General features: G+C 36.5%; 1 protein-coding gene across 3 annotated transcripts in view; it reads left to right on the forward strand.

The window, feature by feature from the left end:
- LOC126915506 (tyrosine-protein kinase CSK) overlaps positions 1 to 23,970 on the forward strand; it is a 27,271-nt gene continuing 3,301 nt past the window's right edge. Inside the window, exons 1-7 of one of the 3 annotated variants that reach the window (XM_050720224.1) lie at positions 1 to 194; positions 4,355 to 4,397; positions 20,538 to 20,921; positions 21,953 to 22,606; positions 23,395 to 23,590; positions 23,684 to 23,770; positions 23,858 to 23,950. In XM_050720224.1, the coding sequence (XP_050576181.1) occupies positions 20,566 to 20,921; positions 21,953 to 22,606; positions 23,395 to 23,590; positions 23,684 to 23,770; positions 23,858 to 23,950 (1,386 nt within the window). In that variant the 5' untranslated portion in view covers positions 1 to 194; positions 4,355 to 4,397; positions 20,538 to 20,565. Of the gene's footprint in view, positions 195 to 4,354; positions 4,398 to 17,289; positions 17,474 to 20,537; positions 20,922 to 21,952; positions 22,607 to 23,394; positions 23,591 to 23,683; positions 23,771 to 23,857; positions 23,951 to 23,970 lie in introns of those variants that run through there. The other 2 variants (XM_050720225.1, XM_050720226.1) reach the window with 2 other exon arrangements.

Below are 23,970 nucleotides of genomic sequence, written 5' to 3' on the forward strand. Positions count from 1 at the left end.
ATCAAAATGTTCTTCACTCGGGTTGTGTGTAGCAAAATGGCCGCCCGACTAAAGTGAGTGTGACGTTTCGTGAGGTGATTGCATCGTTGTTTTAAGTGGTTCTTACGAATATTCGTTCATGTGACATAGTGTTATTGTGCTTCCTGTGTTTATTCGCAGGTCCGCTAACAAAATCCGAGTATTCGATAAAGTAGGTAAACGTAATTTATATTTATTCGCGCGCAGGATAAAATTCTTGCGATGCTGTTATACATTAAAATTTCATCAATTTTACGATTTTATAACGTCTTCTTATCGCGTATATTTGGCGAGATGATAGTTGTTTAATCGTTCTACCACATAGTGATAACAATGTTCTCAATTGTACAAGTGATTAACGTCGATCGAAGATTATACTTTGAATTGTTACTCTCACCTTCTCAAGTTAAAAGTGGGCGTTATTTAAATGACATACGCTCTTGCATTCTAAATGTACCAAATGACAGAGAAATAGCACGTTTCTTTGTAATTTCCAACATTCCGTATCGATTCGGTGACAATATCGTCTCTTACCTTTCGGCACATCCATTTCCGCAAAAAATAGCACATGCATGCACGAAACATATCCTTTTAGTGTATCGAAGATTTGTCGAGGTTACACGATGTCCATGAGCTGTCTCTTAACTTTACTTTTCGAAATTTCGATTAATTATGGTTCGATACAAGATCTGAAAATAAAAGAGATTTGTCTCAGGGCTTTCTTTTCACTTTATTTATATTTGTGTTGTTGTTTAATCTGTTTTTCAATAATAACGTATTATGTAACATGTGCGTTCACATTTATCGTTAATTATCAATACAAGACAAAAAGATTTGATATTTCAAGCATAGAATGTATCAAGTTAAACAATTAATATGTTATAATATTATTTAACGAACGTTATTAACAGAATCGATAATTAAATTTGGAGCCTACGTATAAAACATGCTATCGTTGAAGCAATGCCGCATCGGAAGCCGTACCAGTAAACGAATGTAGCGCAACGAATACTTTCCAACGTAGTCGAAACGATCTGATCGAAATACGTGCATAAAATGTAAATATCGTTACGTTATAATATAATTTTAAAAAGGGTAGCTTCTGTTATGTCAAGCGGCGCTCGAATCATGTAAACCACCCTAAAGAGACAGCTTGATCGGTACGTTCCTGTCAGCTTGTTGGTCAGCGATAATCGTGACGCGTCGAGGTGTACACGTGTCCTTTGCATTCCAATTTCCCGCCACGGTTTTTCTGTCCTTGAATACGTCCTTTTTCCGCGTTTTAGTGTTTGACATTACACATTCCCTTTTATAAAATAGGAAAACACAGAGAGGAAGATTGAAAACTATCGTGTTATGAATTAACCCTTTGTGCATAAAGTACTCCACCCAGGCATACACAATGGTTATTATACTTTCAGTACATCTTTCAGCTACAGCAGTAATAATTATACCATAGAATTTCCGACAAAATATGAATTGAGCAATAAAGAGAGAATAATGCGGAAACTAAAAAGATGCCAATGGTCATAAAACCATCATAAAATTATCCCCTTCTCTGTATCCATTATGAGGGGTGCAGGGACGTTTTCTTCAATAAAATTATGAACTGCCAACAAAAGGTATTTTTATGTTCTCTATGCTTTAAATGTCTTACATTCCTGAAGAAATATATGATGCAAATGAGGCACATTTTATAATTAATTATAATTTAATAATTCCATTGTATGTGATAAAATTTTAGCACAAAATCATAAAGTACACAACATATCTACATAATATGCAAGCATCATACATAACTGGCGAAGATGAAGGAAATATTTAATTGTTAATTTCTAGTACAAAGTAATTTCTTTATTTAAAAATTGTCTGTTATTTTTATTAAAAACAAGTTATATCATATTTACATTTACAAAGACTAAGACAGACCTAACTTCGATTATATTTGTCTTTTTTTAATTTTTAATATTTCATGATTATAAGAACTTTTTGTTGATTTCCTAACTTAAATCAGTTAAATTAATAATTATTAATAAATATTATATATACGTACACACACGATATATTTTATTCTTTACAGCAAGTTATGCTTTTATTATTCGAGACGGTTGGTGATTAATAATAAAGTACACAACGATCAAAATTTCAAACCATAAAAATATAACTTCGTGTAAAGAATACAACATATCATTTGAAACTGAAATTTCATTATACATGTGTGCGACGTGCCAAAAAGCATTGGAGTTACCATCAAAAAGTTTAGCCGGGACAAAATCGGAGTGTAAAGGGTTAATACGCTTCCGAGGCGAGTGAAGCAGCTCATGCGAACCCGGGCAATTAACTATTGGCTAATTACACAGTTAACGAACGGTACACGGTATTCTTGTCGAATAATTCAGTCACAATGCTTAATTGTACGCTGTAAATGGGCTGCTCTTCCTCCTTGGGTTATTACGTTATATTTTTCCACGTGCGTCGAACACACACGGATGCGTTTTCTCGCCGACGAAGAAAAACGCCGCGGTTTCCCGCTGTGCCGTTTCGCGGCCAAAACATCAACGATTCTCTCATGCGTGTTTCTTACCTAATTAATTCAGCCTTAAGCAGCGCTTCTGAAGCCGAGTGAGAGGGAGCGACCGCAACCTTGCGCTGAATGTTACGAGACGTTTGCGCCGAATGATCAAACTGCCGGATACTACTCTCTATTACGAAAAATGCGAACGGAATCGATTACTTTATGAAAATTATGTTCACTCAGTTAGCACGTAGAATTTTATGAAGAAACAAATTTATTTCCTACGTCTTACTGCTTACTCCATTTCTCGAGTTGAAGCGATAGATCTATTTGTATTTATAAGAGCCGCGATAAGGAAACAACTTTACTTTCCATTAATTTGTATAAACTAACAAAAACAAATCCGAAATTGAATCATTTTTTGAAATAGAATTCATAGACAACTTTTACGCTTTTGTATATGAATTCTATACTTTTCTTCCTTTTCCGGTAGTAAGTATTTCAACGTATCTTAAAAAATGAAAAAGAAATTCAAATAAGATATTTTAACTAAGGGATAAATATACGTGGCCTGAATTGGTTGGAAAAATGATGTTAATTGCCTATGAAAAATGTTAAAGATTATACTCGTTAATATAATATCCATCAGTTAGTATGGAAAATAGGTATGACACGTTTATAATGATTTTGTTTATTTACATCGTGCAAATATTATTCGCTATTTGCCTTTCTTTCGAGATTGTATATCTCGATCGTATGTGGTTGTAATGAATATGTGAGTTATTGAAAGTAAATGGAAATTTAATTCAGTTCATGAAACTGATCGTATAATGAAATTTAGGAAAAGTGTTATCTTATTATTCAATAAAACATGCCGTTTATTCTGTAATTGTATTGTTAATTGCTTCACATGTAATTTAATTCTTTCATTTGCTATGGATGGAAAATAGACTCGTTAGTTTCAGGACTTTTAAGCAAGTTAGGAGGAAATTGCATAACGATGTAATTAAATGATTCGTTTAAATGAGAGTTTTTTTTACTATTTTGCATAAAAGCATTTAAAAGTATTTAGAAGATATAACATTATCTTCGATTGAATATTTTCGATTTATCCATCGCATTTGTATAATGTATAACGTAATAACGAAATAAAAGTTGAAATTTATTCAAATAATAGTAAATAAAATTTACGAAATAGAATTCTTTTAATTGTTTGCAAAGAGATTAGCATCTTTGTAGATGCAAGATGTTTTGAAACACGTTGATTAAAAATTAGCAAACATATTTCCTCTATAATTCAACCTACTGATAATACCACTTTATTTACATAGTTAATAATTATGCATTTATCCTCGAGTTTTAAATGCTCAAATTTAATTCACAAGCGAATATCTGGCCGAATACCTGGAAAAAAGGCTCCGTCTGTTTGTTATTTGCTTCGATGGTCGCATTTATTTTTGCTTTGTTCGATATTTTAATTAGCAATTGAGCATCTCGGTGAAACGCAGAGTCTCGCCTATAATTAGATTCAATAAATTTTTTATGACATGCTTCTTTCCTAATCTACCTTGCTATTTAAAATCGCGTTATCCGGCAATCATCTCTTTTTTTTTATGAATTTCTAACAAGGAACTTCGCTAGTTTTAGTCCAAGCGAAATTACGAGCAACTGTTCGTTAAGCGTAACGAGAACAATTTCTTTTACGGGTTTTATAATAGAATTTGTTTGCGATACTTTTAAAATTCCTCTCGTATGTAAATTCTTTTAATATTTGATTATCAATGTAACTGAATGAGAAACTCGTTTTTATTATTGTTTCAGAGGGGAACGTATCCAGAGGATGGACAATCAATCTAAAATATAGGTAAAGCTTGAATATCTTTTTTATAAATTGTAAGCTCGTAAAGATTTATCGGAGACTTAACTTATCGTGTCTTATTACTTTATTACGAATCAAGTCGTAAACCAGATAAAATTGTAAAAATAATAAATATCATATTTAATCCTTATTGTAGAAACGTAAGCTTTTCATGTCCGAGCCCGGCACACGTTTACACTCAAAGATTACCATAGATACATTTACACAGGCTATTTTTCAGCAAACTTTCTATTTTTCATACGAAATACGAGTTAATTAGAGTAGATCATAAGAATTGATTAAAGTCGATACTCTTTGTTATACGTATTTATGCGAATATCAATTACCATAGATCTAAATATGCATCGGAGATTCTGCATTCATTTCCCCTTTTTATCCCGAACATACTGTGAATTGTCTTCGTTGAAACGTACTGACACTTTCAGAATGATAGCTAAGACCTCGTATGGTGTAAGAATCTCGAGTCAGCAGAACCACGTATCTAGAAGATCCATATTCTATAGTTTCTATACAAACTATATCGTGTAAATGTAACTTTGGAATATAAGAGCATCTGTTTTACAAATTATTCTGTTGTACAAGGACAACTCTGGAAATATAACGCGAAGATACGCAATACATAGAACGTGCGTTCACTAGGATTAAAATTGTCTACAAAATTGAAAATTCTTCCTATTAAATAATATGATTCGCTCGAGTACACGACTAACATCTTTATTGCGTATGCCACGACTAGATCGAGGTACAAGCGCAAATTTTAATATCACGCAACAAACTCAACCATTCGTTCGTAATTTCTAAGCTAAGATTTATCCTATCCTATTGCACCAGAGCAATTAAATTTGATAATCATTTTATCGCGTATAAAATCAAGATCTCGTTACGGTAGAGATCCTCTGTATATTTCAGTATCGAGCCTCATTAGTAAGATTTTCAAGAGTGCTGCTCGCCATTGCAGCGTGACTCATATTACCAGGCCTTAGCGTTCGGGAAAAAATCTCGGAATAGCGATACATTCTTCGCGATTCCTTGTAACTCAGCATTCTTTTGCACAGAAAGGAGACATTCCCGTTCCGATGAAACTCGACTATAACGTAAGAACGTTATTAAGGGAAATTTATTTCGTACCGATGGAAGTTAACTAATTGATATTACAATTATTACAATTGTACAATTATTAGATCGCACTTCGGTGTGGCTACGCACGCGAATATTTCATATTACTGGCGGAGTAAAGCAAAAACGAGAAATGTTGCGTTTTAACGACGCATTTCAGGAAAATGTAGACGCGCGGTTAAATTCGAGCGAGTTGCCACAAATGGAGACGAAGTGCGAAACCGAAGGCGATATCCAACGTGACCCAAATGCGATTTAAAGCGTTCGCGGATACACGTATCTAGCACTTCGCGAAGGACAGAATTGCTTTTCCAGATTGCCAGCTTTATGATCGATCTTACACGCGTTCAGATTAAGACGTCGTAGAAACTGCATGCTGTGTAGGATTATCTGTTGCTTTTCGACAAATCGTTACGTATCTGCTTTCTCATTAAACCCACTAGATACTGACGTTGCGTTAATGCGAATATTTTATTTCCCACTTTTCGGTCATTTTCGATTAAATCGTTGTTAATACACGTATCTTCTTATTTCAATCTTATGTGAAGATTTTTCGTGAAAAGCAAATCTTTCGTTAAAAGTAATTGTTATAGTGGTCGTTTTACGTGTACATCGTATTATGGCGTGGATATTATGAGTGTTTAAAAATTTACGAAAGACGGTGTTATGACTTATACATGTATTAATAACGATTAAATTACATCGATAAATAACTTCACAACGCGTACTTTCCAGATGAGCACAAAAATACAAATTCCTAGAGTTTTATAGGTCGTCTCCATTTACCAGTTACGAATGATGGCTTCTTCTGCTTATTGAAACGAAATTGGAATTACGTCGTAAAAATTCGACAACTGCAGCGGAATTAATCGTGGTTTTATCGTGGTTATGATAAGGAATTTCAAGGACTTGTTTAATATTTCCTTCCTTACTTTTAAACGCTTTAATTCTTTCGAATTGGACAGCTTCTGCAAAGTATTTATTATTCTAATATATCTTTCGTCTTTTTAACGAAAAAAACGTGTTGCGTTTATTCTTTTACGCATTATCGCCAGTAGCGACATACAAAAAGAAACATCTCGTGCAAGGTTTCGTTAGCATGTGATTTGGAGATTTTCATCGTGGAGGTTGTTTGCTCAACTGATTTTTTCGCTTCTGTTTATCGATAAAATTGTTTGCAGCTGGATAATCGGAAGAATATTCTTAATATACTTGGCGTTCTTGATAAAAATTATATTTTTAAGGTAAATGATAAAGCGGAACAAGGTACGTCTTAGAAATTTCGCGTAAAAAGCACGTATTTGATTAGATAAACTTTGTAAAAAAATAAAGTGATTCACTGTCGGAAATGTAATCTAAGAGTACTATTTTTGTTTACGATTTCGATAAAATTTTACCATCTTCTTTGATCTCCTATTACATTCATGTAAATTGCTGTCTTTTATTCATTTTTTTAAACATTTGTTTAAATTCGAGGATAATATGAAAAAGATTGTTATTTATATACATGATTTTCCGATTTCCTTGCAACGTTAAAAGTCCTTTTCTCGGTTAACATTAAAGTAAGATCGATACAAAAGAAGACAGCCGCAGGAGAATCAAATGTGCGTAGTCGATTCTATATCAAGGATACAATTTTATTTCATTTATCACATCTTAAGGAAATGTATCTTTTAAGAAATAATCTACATATTGATCTAAATGACGATTGAGGTATATTTTCACAAAGAATATTACTTAAAATTTTATTCTAGACGTAAATTTATATTCTCGATCGACTAGATAACTATTAGAACGCGTCAGGAATTCTTAATTCAATCTCCTGTCAATGCGAATAAGGAGTTTCCGTGTCTGAATGCAATTCTGTTCGGACTCCACGGTCATTAAGAAACATACTGCGAAATCGTTAGGAAATACTTCCCAATATTAACGACTTCCTGCGGTAGCCTGTCGACGAGTTTCCAGAAATTGCTCTCTTAAAATATAATTACACCGCGGAACAAGAAGCTCCTTTATAAAATACACGAAATCGCTTTTGCAACCTCCTCTTATCTCGCGTTCCAGCGATCTTCGTTTCCTTCGTCTTCAAACGTTCACGAGTGCGGTGTAGAATTATTAAAAATAATATAGACAAAAAATTCGAAAGTTTCATATAAAAGAAAAAAGGAATCGTTGGAGATATTAAGATGCACTTCAAGCTGGTAGAAATATTCTGTACGTTTCAACGTGTTCACTTTTATTTATACAACTGAAACATAAATTGAACTAATTGTATTATGAAAAGTTTTATTACTGTTCTTTCTTCCATAGTACAAGATTCAAATATACATTTCCTGTACATTGTATTTTATGCCAAATTCAATCTAGTTTAGTTTGTAATTATTAATAAATATATTTTTCGAAATGAACATCTGAGAGCCGTTCTGTAGTGCTTTTCAAACTACAAGAAATATATTTTTAAATTCGATAAAAAAGAAGTAGAAATAGAAATCTTCGCAATACAGTTATGTTAGCATCATGATTAATTAGTATTAATTATACCAGTTGGCTTTTTACAAATAAGCATTTCCCTGTTTATACGCGCGATACTGTGCGAGATTTTCTTAAAACATCACAAGTCTTCCCCTGGGTCAAACGCAAGCGAGATCGAACTATAAAAAAATTCAAAGACCACAGCAGGATTAATAAAGAACAAATTATTTATTTCTATTTGTGTATCTCTATACGAATGTTCTTTTCGTTCACTTTCGTCTCGTTTCCTTCCTTTCTTCGTGCACGGCCAACTTGATCAATCCTCGAACCTTAACGCGCGTTACTCCGCGACTAATATTTTTCTGGGTCACGTCATACTTTCTTCTCTCTGTTCGAGCTCTATGAAGTTCGCGTTACCGCCTTCGATACTGATTCACCTCTGTCTCGTGTGAATCGTGTTACGTTACAATGGCAGAGATAGTTAGAAAGTTGTAAACGAGGATCTGCTTAGAATCCATATATACCCTAACTGTTAAGGAGAGCTGTCCTCTTTTTTGCGCCCATTGTCTTTGCCCGTGTATTCTTGATTATTCTGCTTTGTTTGCTCGTGTCACGGTTTCTAACGTGGCGGGAAATTTAAGTTCGTGCAAAGATGGTTGAGAAAAGGCGAAGAAATGTCATGGTTCGGATCGTAGAAAATTGCCAGCTACTTACTGTTATTACGAAATTAGAGAGCATTGTTGTAATTATTTCATTGGAGTATTCTCGAAACTTTTAAATTCGTTACAAGTTATCATTTATATAACCATCGCTCTTGATGAATTTATTATATTTATTAACCCCTTTGATGATACAAATATACTAACTTGTATATATTTATGTAATTTTTCTTTAACTCAAGCACGATTTCAAGAAATACAGAGACACGTACGAGTAGATTATTTTTCTAAATTTAATATTTGAAACTATCTTCCAAGATCGTAGATCTCGTTTAATACATATACATATATGTACGTCTTAAACGAATAAAACTGTGGAACAACAAGTGTTTATTCGCTTCCAGCCTTAGTAAATTCCTTGCCGAAGAAGTACATGCGCTGTTTTCTCGTTTCTTCGTCCCGTTCTTCCGTTTTTCATACGATATCGTTACACTTGCCGAAGAAAGAATGTGACCGTTTCTCGGAGTAAGAAATCGTAAACGCGCGCAGTCTTCCGCGGGGTAATGCAGTAACGCCAGATGGAAAACGGCTGGTCACGGTACAGTAACGTGTACTGTTAAAGAGAAACACTCCGAACAAATCTGTCGAGCGTGCTCTTTGCCCTCTTCTTTTCTCCTCTTTCTTTTTTCCTTCTCTTTCTTCCTCTTCCTCCTCTTCTTCTTCTTTCCTCGCTTTCTTTTCTTATTTCTTCTTTTCTTTCCTCGGTTTCGCTTCTGTCCTCGCGTGCCAGGGATATTAATAGTGCACAGTTACGAGACATCGGTGCGAATAAGCTTTGCATAAATTACGCGAAAAAGGGGAACACGCTGGTTCAGTGATCGAGAATTTCGTCGGATATCTTTGCCACGATCTGCCCTTCTGGATAATGTAAATCTTGTTGCATCGTCGACGATGAATAACCCGCTGTCGAAGCTGCCTGTACGTGGAAAGCACGTGGCTCCTTTGATCGATTTGATTTTCCAATCGGATGCTCCGTAGCTCGTCGAACCGATTTACTTCGTTCTCTGTCTCTTTGAACACTCTGTTACCTGAACGTCCAAGCGTTCCTCGTCTTTTATCCTCCGTCCTTCAGTTATAAACGAGTCGATTCTTATCGAGTTGTTGCTCCGATTCTTATGAATTCTTTCTAAAGATGATCGAGCAGCTCGGAAAAAACGCGGTAATCTTTCGATCTTTGATCGACCATACTTTATGCATTTAGTTCAAGAGTGTTTATCTGTGCACAGACGTCGTAATATTTGTTGCCATTTGTCGAAAGATCAACATTGAATTTTTCAATACTGGCTATGTACATGATTATTATTAGTTCCAGCTGTATGAAGTTCATCTCCCGACACAAGCTTCAGATAATTGTCGTTCTACTGTATCGTTGTTTGTCTCTGCGTATATTAATTTAATTATTTACATTATTTATACGATCATGCATTATATCCAAACGCAAATCCCATATCGCTAGATAAACGAGAATCTCGCGGAATACCCATGTTTTCTCACGCGTTTCTCATAAATGCCCGCCCCTACGTGACTGACAATGACAAATAAATCTTTCAGTCTATGAATTCCTCGCGATACCAACGAGCATAATAGCCGAGGAGTTTGATGCGCGGAGATTTAGCAGAATTCACTTTGCCGTTAATAAACTGGCTTTTCTTCGCTACGACTAGACGCTCTTGCTTCTCTCGATTACTATAATTAACGTGGGCATCCTCCTAGTATCTGGTACCAGCGTCGATATAATAATTTCTAATTACCTTCAATTACAGATTCAATTAATTTGCACGTTCGCGCACCGATCTAGCTTTATCCGGTTACAAATTAAAAGAAAGGCTGGTTCGCTGTTTTACGGGCGGCCGTTTCACGCCCTGTGTTCGTCACTTTGTCCTGGTTGCCTGGCTGGCTGGCACGGTCGCTCAGAGTCACGAGCATTACTCTTTTTTCCCGTCGTTCTTGTTAAGCTGATATCTTTAGACGCGTGGAACGGGGCGAGGCACCTTGCGGTTTTCCTTGGCGGGACGAAAAACGAACGTCGAACCTCCTCTCTTGGGACTTAGCCTCAGTGGCGCGTACGCCACTGTCGCCGATGACAACGGCGACGATATTTCGACCGTTTGCTGGCAGGCTGGTTCGCAGCAATTCGCGAATTTGCAGAGTTCGTAATAAAAGCCATCCTTACAAAGATTTTCTATCGGCGATTACTTACGATATCAGCGATTTTGATAAGCTTGGAGCGCGTTGCTAAGAACAACGTAGCGAATCATTTTTCCATATTCTCATGCATAACTCGATCTTAGCTTCCTGCTGTTACAAGCGAGAGTATTTGCGTTACCGCGTATTGTATTTGCGATGTTTGATCGTAACGACAACTCATGGTTGATCCAGTCCTTCACAACCTCTATACGCGCTTCGATTGTTACCTGATACATGTTAGATAGACAGCGTGCAACCTTGCCTTCTGTGTCTGGGAAACGAACGCGAGGTAAGACAAATACGAGAGAAAAGAGATGAAATAGAACGATAAAGTAATAAGGCATTATAGTGGAGGGTGGTACGGTCACCAATAGCCTTGAGCAGTGATTGATTTTGGACGCGATATAGTCTGACATTGTATATTACGAATCCCGTGTTTCAACTTTCTGCTAGTGAAATTTCAAAAAGCTTCGCATAATATACACGCGATATATTCAATAAAAATATTTTATGGCAACTATCCAAATGCTTGCGGCATATGCATAGTATTATAGAAGATAGATATTCAACTTTCTCAACAGTTCACGGGATACACAACTTAACCCTGTTACGATATTCGTATTTCTATATCTCAATGTCAGTCTCGTTTTGACCAAACAATCGGATTCGCGACGCTTTAAGAAGATGTTTAACATAAAATCGAAGGAAGAAATTAGGTTGTTCGGAAAGTGTCTTTCTCTTACAGACCCGTCTTTAACAACGATGCATCTTTGTACAAACATGAAACCTAATCTGTCGAACGTAATCTTTTGTAATCTTCATTTTTATAGAACAAAATGGATCATACGTGATTCGATGAAATAATATAAAACGGGAATGTTGTGCATCCATTATTTCCTTATAAAACGAAAGAAACTTTTCCTAATATATCGATAAGACGTTTATCAAATTTTGTTCGAACTTGAGATACCTTTCAACGTTAGAAAAATACGATTGAGTGGAAAACGATGAAAAGAAGGCGGCGGAATTTAAATTTGTACCTATAGAGCGGTGTAAGTATCGCGTTAGGAGTCCATCGCGAATCGACTTTCGCAAATCGTGACCAATGAATTTGCTGCGAGCGATTCAATCGACCCACTGGATAGCATGTTCGATGTATGGTTAGCCATTCGTTAGTCGGTTGCGATAGAAACGAGTTGATTTGCGCCGCGAGCAAGCAACCGCGTTTCCCTTCCCTATCAAACGATGCCGAAACTACACTGCGCGTTTTATCGCTCGTAACAAAAGGATTGCAGGCTAGTATTTTGTGTAAAAAGCGAATAACACCGCGTCGTCGTCTCCCCAACACTCGATACCTGCTATCGCATCGTTTCCCTTGCGTCTATCCTGGAAATCTCGCGAGATGAACTCGTTGCGCGTTTACTCTTCGCTTTACTTCCACTCGATCATCCTCGTTCTTCGCGCTCAACTTTTACGATCGGATAATGGCTTCCTTCGAACGTTATTGCGCGTGTTGATACGCTTTCCGCTCGACGTTTGAGTTTGGAAATCTGCCGAAGACCGTGAAAGTGGCGTGATGATGTTGGAATATTTATATATATCAATGTATATTTAACAAATAACTTTCTTGCAATGATTGTATTGATTTATTTTATAATGTATATCATTAAAATCATTTTTATTCCCATAAAGAAATAAAATTTCAATTATAGAGAGTTAAGCCATTTTTCTGATTATACCTCGGTGTAAATATTGGCTTGGCAACTAAGAAATTGCGGATTTTGTCATTAGCTGATATTGTCAAAATCCATAATCATTTAGTTGCCAAGCCAATAGAATGGCGTGGAACAGAAGAGCGCCACACCATAGCAAACGTTCGGTCGATACGAAAAATTATGCTACGTAAGCATGTCCTCCCATATGGTAGTACAGTGGATCGGCGTGCAATCGGAAAGTTTATTATTCGAGCCATGGTCACGTTGTGTCTTCCCCTTGGTTTCGACGCCACCTGAGTTGTTGATGCGTGCGATCCACGTCGCCGAATTTCCGTTCGTTCTCGCTAATTGCCATGGCTAACAAGGAACAGCTGTATAAGAGGTTGGCTTCCCTTACGATTCTCGTCGTGAGAAATTCGTCAGGCTTTTGGTAGTTTCGCAAGCATTTGCATAGATACCGGCTGTCTGTTCCCACGGGGTGCGTCCTGAATCGTAAGAATTGGTGAATTTTCAAGCATCGTGATCAATTCAAATTCAAGCACGATCAAATACTTCTTACGTATATTTCAAGAAAAAGTTTATGATTTAACGAGTATTCGTGGGAAACCTAAATTACGATTTTCTGTCTGAGTTTTATTGGAGCAATAGCAATACAGCGAAATTACTTTGAGTTTAAGATATCGTAGAAATTTATTCATAATTCACGAAGCTCGTTCGTTGACTTCTACGGCTAATATTAACGCGACAATCTGATCGATATACATGTATGTAATAGATTTAGTTACACTTAATAGTATTATCGGGTATTGGAGTAATTTCACAGCTCCGTTTACTAGTAATAAATTTTAATGTACCTTGTCCCGACTATTTAATCAATTTTGCGGTTACTATTGAACAACATGTGTACAGCGTTTGATACGTAAACGCTTTGGTCTAGCTTTTATAATGAATGGCCACTTTGTAAACCGACCTCGTTTACTGCGTTTTTTTCGTTGGTTTATCAATGAACATCGTTTTATATCTTTTTCGCTTCTCATTTCTTTCTTTTTAATTATCCAATGACGGGATCACGAGTGTTCAATAAAGATTGCAATTAGCGAATTAACGAACATCATTCGTCATTTTAATTAATTGGTCGCTAAACGATTGGAAATGAAAACAAATATTCCATTCAATTTATTCCATTTCAACTCTCAACTTGGTCAAGGTTCTCTGAATCATAGCTACCCATTACGCGTTTTTCCGGTTTGCTGAGAAAACGATTAAATTATATCGTACGCTACCTTGTAAAATAATCGTTTTAATGGATAAAAGTGCAAATAAATACAGTGACTCGCCAAAGTTTTTATGTACTCTATAAAAAAGGGCTACCTTCATCGAGATACGATTCCACGAAATTTCATTAAAGATTCGGCATGTTTTATACCAAGCCGACGAAAAGCAACAGTTTCATATGTAACACGTATCGATACATAGCTAATTTAATCCTCTCAGTGTCAAATACTCTTAACACGTTGAATGTTAAATAATCGAAATATAATTTTTTTAAAATACACACACACACACACACACACACATATATTTTTAATAAACGTGTTATACAACTTTATTCGTATCAAAGTAGCCCTTCCCAAATGATGAAGGTCTATGAAGACCTTTTTATGACCTGTGATTCTATAACTCGATCAATGGGTGTCATATTCATACTGTCCCCATTTCTTTACTTGAAAGTGAAAACTAATTGTTCTTGGAACATTGAAAATGATATGTGTAAAAACATTGAAAGAGATCGATATCGGAAACAACACGATAATCTATAATTACTCTATAATTACGCTGTAAAATGCTTGTTGAATGAACGCATTGGGTTTAGCTCGAGAGGACACTCGATGTGAAAGTCCGATTCCACGGTGGACGCGCGACACGGTTTGCTCAAAATTCGAAAACCAGACAATAAAACGTGGCTATTCATACTTACGTAATGAGGATTCTTGTATTAGTATGTCCGGCCGCGCAATATATTTTCGCGTGACATAACGCGCTCGTCATAGACACCGACCAAGGATAAACTCCAGTTGAATTATTCAATGTTTGATCGTGCAACAGATTTGTCTCGTCGATGTTGCCCCCGATTATTCAGCAGGAAACGACGGAATTTCATTTTGTAGGATCAGATAGACGAAGCTTTATTGCAGAAAAGGATGCACGAGGATGATTCTCTATATTTTGCTTTGCGATACACGTATCGTGAATTTTAAACACATTCGCCAAATTCCAGTACCGAAGAAAGGATTCGTAATTTTCCAGTTGTTAGTAAATTTGTAGACGTTCCTTTTCATTTCTTTTTTTCATTATTTATAGTCGTAATTTGTATCAATTAGCATGGATTATTAGCGACGTAAGAGAATGAAAAATTACGATCATAAATTGCTATATAATTTAGAACGGTTTAGCGTGGTATCTTTAGGTCTTGAAGGATCCTTCGTGGTAAAATTAGCCCCGTGATGCTGATTTTTCTATAGCAACAGATTGCCTATTCTTGGTTATATTAACGATAGAGATACGTACGTATTACATACGTGATCGATCGAATTATTTCTTAGAACACGTGTTCGTTCAAATTGCAGACAATAGCGTTTCATTAGAAACCCTTTGATATAATAGAGTATTCTACGTTCTGAATATGAAACAGAAATGTTCTGAATAGAATCGCAAGTAGCTCTTGCATACATTTTATTATTCACATGTTCGTTACAAACATATGTAATGATATTGCGTCTATGTTACAATCAGATTCCTCTAAAAAATCAAATCATCAATGATAAAGAAATAATCGTTAAGTCATCGTTTCATTGCAATCCTGCAGCGTAGCTGCGTAGCTCGTATTTTTAGCTACAACTAGGCGTTAAGAAAGAATTTGAAGGATTATCGCAATTGTTATTATTTCGTATAATTTCTTGTTGTTTCTGTGACGACTTTGGAATATTTTCGTCGCTATCGATACATACGTTGCGCCGCTTCAATTATCTAATTATGCAATTTATTCGCTATCTATAAATAACGTTGCGTGGCGCAACTGTTGCGTTTTTGGTTTTGCGCACTTCGAGAAAGTGAGGCTTAAATTGAGAGAAACGAAAAAAGCAACGGATAGCGTGTTAAGATAAGTTTAATAATTTTTTATTTTTTTTTTTTAGTAGCGAATGTGTTGATTCTATCTTTGAAATACGATTTTATACAGGTTATTTATTATTTAACAATTTCCTCGGAATTTCCTTACGACCAAGTCAATTGTCAAATATTTTTCGAATTTTTATCTATCCAGAAATGTTGATCGCAACCAATGCAGTTATTTAATACGGTTAACACAAAAGTAGATTTCTAATCTTTACATCTTTGCTTCTATTGTTCCACTCGCGAACCCGTCGTGCAACCGCTGAACCGACGTTTCAGTATTCCTCTATGTGTCACGAAGTGTCTCAGTATTACAAAACGCAGCAAAGTTTATAGGAAATGGTAATCTAAACCTTGGTGTGCTTTGCAAGCATACTGTGACCACAACGTCTGATATTCACGATGTTTAAGCGGCACACTTGAACCGCGAAACGTTTCAAAAAGAATTCCTTCAACTTTCCAATCTTCTTATTTTTCTTCCGATATTTTCTTTTCTTTGAACATTTTTCATGAAAATATTGACGTTTATCGAAAAGCGTACGCGAATGTCGACGATTCGTAAGAAAACAGCGTATCACGTGGGACGCATGTGACTCACGGTGTTTACTATGCGAGCGAAACTTTTCACAATAGAATCTTCTCAGTATCCTTTTACGTCGTATTATAAAATCATAAAGAAAATTTAACGAATTTATCGTAATACGGTGATCATTTTTCTGATCGTCAAATCCCTGTCCCATTTTTCACTTTCATCTTTCCGCGATATCATACCTAGTCGCAGAAAAATAAAGTTTTCGTTTCTCTCTCGTTAGTTAATAAAGTTTCGACTTTCTCTCATTTTCGGCAGTTCAATATTTTTATCATCTCTTGCACTATGCATCTTGTAGCTTCTATGTTCATCTTCAAATTTCTCTCCAACCTCACGAATATAATCGTGAGAGTTCGAGTCTCGCTACAATGTTAACGTTCTTCCATATAATGTTCCGTATAAGACTCGTCATATGACGCATTGCAATAGGCATTACGATACTATACAAGTTACTAAACAAATATTCGAATACTTTCGTCGGAAACTGTATTCGTTTTCCACGAATGCGAGAAGGCTAAGAACATCGGGCGAATGTACGCAAACAGAAGAAACCAGACGAGACGTTGGTTCGAGTGACGATGCTTGCACCGGGCATGTTCGTTGACGATGGTTTGCTGGTCGTTTCGAAAATACACGCGGAATGATTCACCTCTCACGCATGTCTCTGTCGTCTATCGGTGTGTCTAGTGCATTATAATGCGGGCTGAACGAGCGGATAGTGCGCGCGTTGGAACAATGGCCACTTAAGTTAACTGGCTGATTAAATGCTCACCTCAGTCACCGCGGATGCACGATTAAATATGGTGCGCACCATGGACGCCGTGGTCGTTTTGCTCGATCAGCCGCGACAGGGAAACGTTTCTCGCCCTCTCTGCAGTGTCTCCGTCGAAATATCGATGGTCACTTAATTAAAAAGCGTAACTGACTTTGTAGAAGCAATCGTTTGTGATTCGACGTGTTTCCTGATGATTATGAGTCGCAGAGTGTGACATGTTTCGATATATGTGATGTTGTATCTTCGAATGGACGAGTTAACGTTCGAGAGTGGGCGAAAGGAGACTGTAACGTAGAGTTGGTTTATTCTTAAAAATGGTAAACTCGTTATCTATACGTTTCTGGAAATTCGCGTTGTTTGGTAAAAAGATTGAGATTCACTCGGATATATCTATCGTTCGTTTTTTCTTTTTTTTTTTTTTTTTTTCGAAAGAATGATCGTAACGTAGTTTTATCGTACTTTTGCGATTTTAGCAGCGTTGATCAATGTTTTGTTCTGCTTAGTTTAAATTGTCCTATATCGAGTCTTGCGTTTTCCATTTTTTCAAAATACGTTGAAATATTTGAAATCCCTCGTAAACCTTTTTTCTTTTTCTTTGACTTGCAGGGAAAGTTGTATCATGCAGGTTATTGCTTACGTATGATGGTTAAATATGTTGAATTAAATAAGAAATAAAAAATAAAGGGGTGTAGGGTTCGTAAACTAGGGTCGTTTATAAATATCAAACTCAAGATTTATTTATATAATATTTCACCTCTAAAATTCTAGATACATGTTGCACGAATGAAATATTCACATTCGATATTCAATAAATACCTCTATTCATTCTCTACGGACAAAGATTGATTTTATTTAAATCGAGGAAATCATTTTGCGGTATATCATTCTTACTTTACTCTGCGATACTTTTAAACGGATATGACATTATCTAATTAAAAAATTGTCTTTTAAATTCTTTCTCCAGCAGTCTTTAGATCTATTAATCATTCTAGTAATCACTCCACAGCCACTTCCAAACCGTGTTCAATTAAAAAGAAGATAGTGGAAAAATTTAGGTCAACGACCATCTTTAAAATAATTAATCAGCTTTATAAGTTGCAGATCGGAATTCCATTCGTCTGACTTTACTTTAGAAGCGTCTATAGTTCGTATAATAGGAATTTATTTTTAGATAAGTGAGCTTAATTAGCGGAAGTTGGTTTAATCGGACAGTAATTAAAATTTTGTTCGGATCAGATCACACCAGATAAATGGCGCTCGGATAAATAAAGTTCTACTGCAAGTAATTTCTTAAAAAGAAAAGATCCATAAAATCCATAAAATTGACTCGCTCTAACGAAGTACTGTAAATGACGAAAAATCATGGTAAAATCAGGACTTCCCGGAAACTGCTTGACGCAACGATTCGCTTAAGCGCTCGCTACGCTTGCTCTCGCGACAAATATTAATCAAACGTGACACTGTTAGGTGGATCGCGTAAAAAGCATTCGTGTGTTCGCGATCATTGTGTCCGTTAACATGGAACGCAATGTATCGTTAACCGATACGCAAGTGCAAAGAAGGAGGAAAGAAAAAGCGCAGGGCTATCGTGTATCTCAAAGACAAAATCAACGCTCGAACCACATGCTCTGGAACCGAATCCCCCCTCCCCCACGATGAAACAAATCTTTATGGTTGTTACTCGAGAAACCGGATATCTAAAGCTTGTTTTCTGGCAAACGTGGCATACCAAGCGCCAAGACGTTCTTTATAACTTTTTGATATCTTGAAAGCTATTCCTCGAACATGAAACAATTTCTTTAGCATTTCACTAATCGACAATGAATATTTTGTCTGTGTGATAAAATTGGATTTTTGCTACATTCAAATAGGAATATTTTTTTTGGATTAGTCGTACGAAATTACTTTTATTTTACATAGGCAAATAGTTTCCTTTTTATAATTATCTGCTAATTTATGAGAGAAAATTATTCGTATTTGGAAACAATTTTACTCTTCTTAATCGCGATCTTCGTAATTATTGATCAAATATTAAGATGTGAATATAGGTTACGCTTCGTTTTATTTGCAATACACCGTATGTATTATAAGAAAAGTTTAAAACCACAGACAAAACTGGAAGATTGATTTAATAAGTCCTTGACTTAGTTTGCGGAGATTAGGCGTTGACTGCGGTATGATCAACACGTTGTCCTTGTTCATAGAAGAAAAAGAGCAACAAGGAGAAACCTGATTGGTAGTTACTAGTTGATAAATACCATTTTGTTTATAATTTTATACCATAAAATAAAGCCCTGTCGTTTGGGGATCGACAAACGATAAAAGTCAAGTATTAGTCGATCGAATATGAGAAAATCAAAATTTCTTTTTCGCGATAACGCACCCAGTATCTGAATAAATTTCCTTATCATTGAACGAGTTGAACGAAAACAATTTAATAGCCTGAAACGAAATAAAATATAAATATGGCAAATATCACTGTCGAGTCGTTCGAAACGTAATTCGACTTTCGTACACGGAATGTTTCATTCATCCTGAACAATTTCGCACCTATTAACTCAGAAAGATGTATCAAGTCACGGTGCTATGAATGACAATGTTATGATTCATAATTTTTTCTTAAGGACAATTCTTACGAGGTTTGAAGTTCATTCATTACGAACGTGTTTATCAATTTCAGTCTTGCTCGAAGAAGCTTGGTTGCTTTATCGTTTCCAACGCTTGCAAATAAACGTTTGCAATCGTATTGTCTCCAAGTATCGATTCATAGTCGTCAAATTAGTTCTAATCTTAAGGTTAGTACGTTTATACGTCTCGCTAACGTCAGATTTGCAGAATCTGTGTGACTGGAAGTTACTGAAATGTGGAAATGATATCATCTGAAAGCGAACGTTCGTTTAAACTATCGCGACTTTTTTTTATTCTACGTGATAAAACATATTTCAGAATGGTAAAACGTATCACATGTGTGGACACATCGTCTGAGATCTACTCTTTAAAAATATATGTCATTACCTACTTGCGAATTAAAGAATAAGAAATCTTGATAGAAAAATCGCCAATCACGATACATATTCTGAATCAAATATTATCACGTTGATATCGTCAAATGTTAAGGAAGGTCTTTAAATTTTCTATCTCAACCAGCGAAAGAGCTGCTAATTTTTACACATAAATTTTATTGTAAAATTGGATTCTCTCGTATGTTCCTTAAACTCGAGGCGTTGTTCGTCGATAGGAAGAATAGCAGCGTGGAAAGGTGAAGATGTTCAAAATAATCGGATCACTTTGTGAAGCATCTTTGTGTTTCGAAAGATAAAAAGGAGCCGTGCACTTTACAGCGAATGAAAATGTGTTTAAAATTCCTCCTTTTTTTTGTAGGTTCGCATAGGCCACTGCGGGAGTTGCGATGCCAACGTATCACAATGCGGGTGGCGGATACCCGAATGTGTCAGCGCCAGCGCGGCAAGCGAAGCTCGATGGCAATCAAAATCACCATACGATCCCCTCAAACGTAACATCCCATCCCCTTATACAAAATAGCACGCAACACAACGTTCCTTCCAACTTGTCTACAAGTAACATTCCGTCCCATCCAGTATCACCGACGATGACTACGCATTCGAACGTCACCTCTGCTAATATAACCAGTCACATGAACACCGGCTCACCACCGGTAATCCTCACCTCGAACGTCACCAATCCTAGCAATCCTGCTGCGTTATCGGCGAATCCGAGGCACGAGGTCAAACTCAACGCTATGCCGTACGTATTTGTTTCTTGCACCATCGCGAAATTACATCGATCGTATGTGAAACGATTGGATGGTCGACCTTAGTTTTGCGTTTTGCAGTATGTGATTTTTATAAAAATCCTTTGTTGCATCCAATGTATATTATGTCTATATATATATATATGTAAACTCCCTAAGAGTTCAAACAAATGGGCAATGTGACCTTATTTGTCGTTAGGGGCAACCGATTTGTCAAACAGTCATTTCACAGACGGATGGTTAGAGAAGAAGAAGGATTTCTAGCGTTAGAAACAGACACGATCATAAGAGAGAAATTATTATTTAGAGTATCGAAGATTGACAGAGGAAGAGTGGTAGTTTAGGACGTGAAAATTCTCGATTTTCAGACTTAAGAATCGATCCCTGAATTATCCAAGAATTGAACATTATATATATCCATAAATAAGATGAGATTAAAATTAATCAATTTTCAGTAAAAATTGTAATTCAGTAAAAAAAATCATCATAATCAGTAAAAATAAATCAAAAACGCAGAATAATATTTTTCGATATAAATTTCGATTTTTTGATTCGCGAGAAGATTAATTTTGAAAATTCTTTGTATACATAAAACGCGATTCTCTGATATAAACTATAGCTATCGTGTTTGTATATAATCTTTACGTAACTTTTATGAATTTCACGGGATTCTAACAATTATGAAAAATGACTTATGCATATGCCGTGACTTGTACTCGAGTGAAAATTCAACGACGCGAAAACGATCTTTATTCTATAACTGTATATGATTTGAGTAGAAACAATTCCACTATGATATAACTATAAATATACTTGCATCTATCGTGTAATATGATATATATATTGATAAAAGAAATTCAAATGACAAAGGTGATTTTCGCTACGAGATCCTCGAACTTCTGCCTATAGGCATCTGCTTGTTTTAATTGTCCTGGCGAGAATATCGGCTCGCACAATTATACGCTAATCAGCGCATTAATCGAATTTCATTTCACGCAAACTCACGATTATCCGTTGTTTTTAGATGGTTCCACGGGAAGATATCGAGGGAAACTGCCGAACGATTGTTGCGGCCGCGCGAAGACGGCCTGTTCCTAGTCCGGGAGTCGACGAATTTCCCCGGCGACTATACGCTGTGCGTGTGCTACGAGGGCCGTGTCCAACATTACAGAGTGCAATACACGAACAAACAATTAACTATCGACGAAGAAGAATTTTTTGAAAATCTGGCCTTGCTGGTCGAGCATTACGAGCAGGATGCCGATGGATTGTGCACGCAGCTCACCAAATCTCTGCCTAAACAGGGCAAACAGGACTTCTGCGTGGATCTAAAGGCGTTCATCGATGCTGGTTGGGTTATACAGACCCACGAGCTTGAATTGAGGGAGTGTATCGGCAAAGGAGAGTTCGGTGACGTGTTGCTGGGCGTTTATCGGGGCGAAAGGGTCGCCGTGAAAATGCTGAAAGACAACAGCGAGGCGGCGCAGAGGTTTCTGGCCGAAGCGAGTCTCATGACTTCGCTGATCCACGACAATCTGGTGAAACTGCTCGGCCTTGTTTTCAATAATCAACACATGTACCTGGTTACGGAATATATGAGTAAAGGATCCCTGGTGGATTACCTGAGATCAAGAGGGAGACTGCACGTTTCCAAGAAGGACCAGATCAACTTCGCGTAGTACGTAAAAAGCACGGATGCAGCTGGATTTATGCTTCGCTGGGGAAACACGCGAGGTGTCACGCGCTGATTTCTTCGAAACTTTGCATATAGGCGGATGCTCGTTTGCGTAGATATCGAATAGTTTGCGAAATAGAGAAATACGAATGGTATTTTGCTCGCGTTCTCCATGCTGGTACGCGACCTACTCGCCATGTCCTCCTAAAGTCTGCGCATGCTGCGTTCTTCGCCTCATTTTCAACTCAATCGTATTTCTCCGTTGTTACAAAATTTCTAGAAATTTCATTTGATAATGCGAGTGAACAATATGCACGAATACTTGTCTTAATTCTGATTTGATGACAGATTTTCTTCTTTGATCTAAAAATATTGTGTTACGTTCTTTGGACCATTGTAGTTTGGCTCGATCGTTGTTTTTCTGTTGTTAAATAAAGATACAAAATATATAGTCTTGGTTAAAATTCTTCTTAAGATATTATGTCTTTCTACTCGTTGAAACAAAAGTTAAATTGGTACATGTGACAGATGATCCAATGCTATTGTAACAATAAGTAGTACTGACGCAATCTTGAAATAAATAACATGTACTAACATTACTTGAAATTGAGTCAAAGCTTAATTCATTGAAAGTAAATTTAACAGAAGTTGATTGGACGCAAGAGGTAAAGTATTTTCTGTTTATCTACGAAGCTTCGTTGAAATCAGCGCGCCGTTACACTTCGCATAAATTATATCGTCTCGTGTGTCAGAGAGGGCTGGTTTTAAGTATGCATTTTGTTACCTTTCAGCGACACGTGCGCAGGCATGGCGTATTTAGAATCCAGACACGTAGTGCACAGAGATCTGGCCGCGAGAAACGTTCTCGTCGCGGAGGATAACTCTGCGAAAGTGTCGGATTTCGGTTTGGCACGGGACGAAAATTTTTCTCTCGAAGGAGGGAAGCTGCCCATCAAATGGACTGCACCAGAGGCTTTAAAGCAAAATGTAAATATCAAGTTGTGGAATAACGATTCCACAATGCCCAATTTTAACGACACTATTCACGTATATACGCAATTTGCAATTTCTTGTTTTCAGAAGTTTTCAAATAAGTCTGATATGTGGAGTTTTGGAATACTCTTATGGGAGATTTATTCCTTTGGACGTGTACCATATCCACGAATTGTGAGTAGAGTTCTATGTATGTTTTCTTGTTGGACTATCGTCTGTGTTAAAGTAATCCACATTGATTTTCTTCACTGTTGATTTCAGCCACTAGCCGATGTTGTGAAGTGTGTGGAAAAGGGATATAAAATGGAGCCACCTGATGGTTGTCCTCACGAAGTTTACGATATCATGAGACAAGTATGTCTAAAAATTTTCTA

Source organism: Bombus affinis, chromosome 4, assembly GCF_024516045.1.
Source record: "Bombus affinis isolate iyBomAffi1 chromosome 4, iyBomAffi1.2, whole genome shotgun sequence".
Classification (NCBI taxonomy): domain Eukaryota; kingdom Metazoa; phylum Arthropoda; class Insecta; order Hymenoptera; family Apidae; genus Bombus; species Bombus affinis.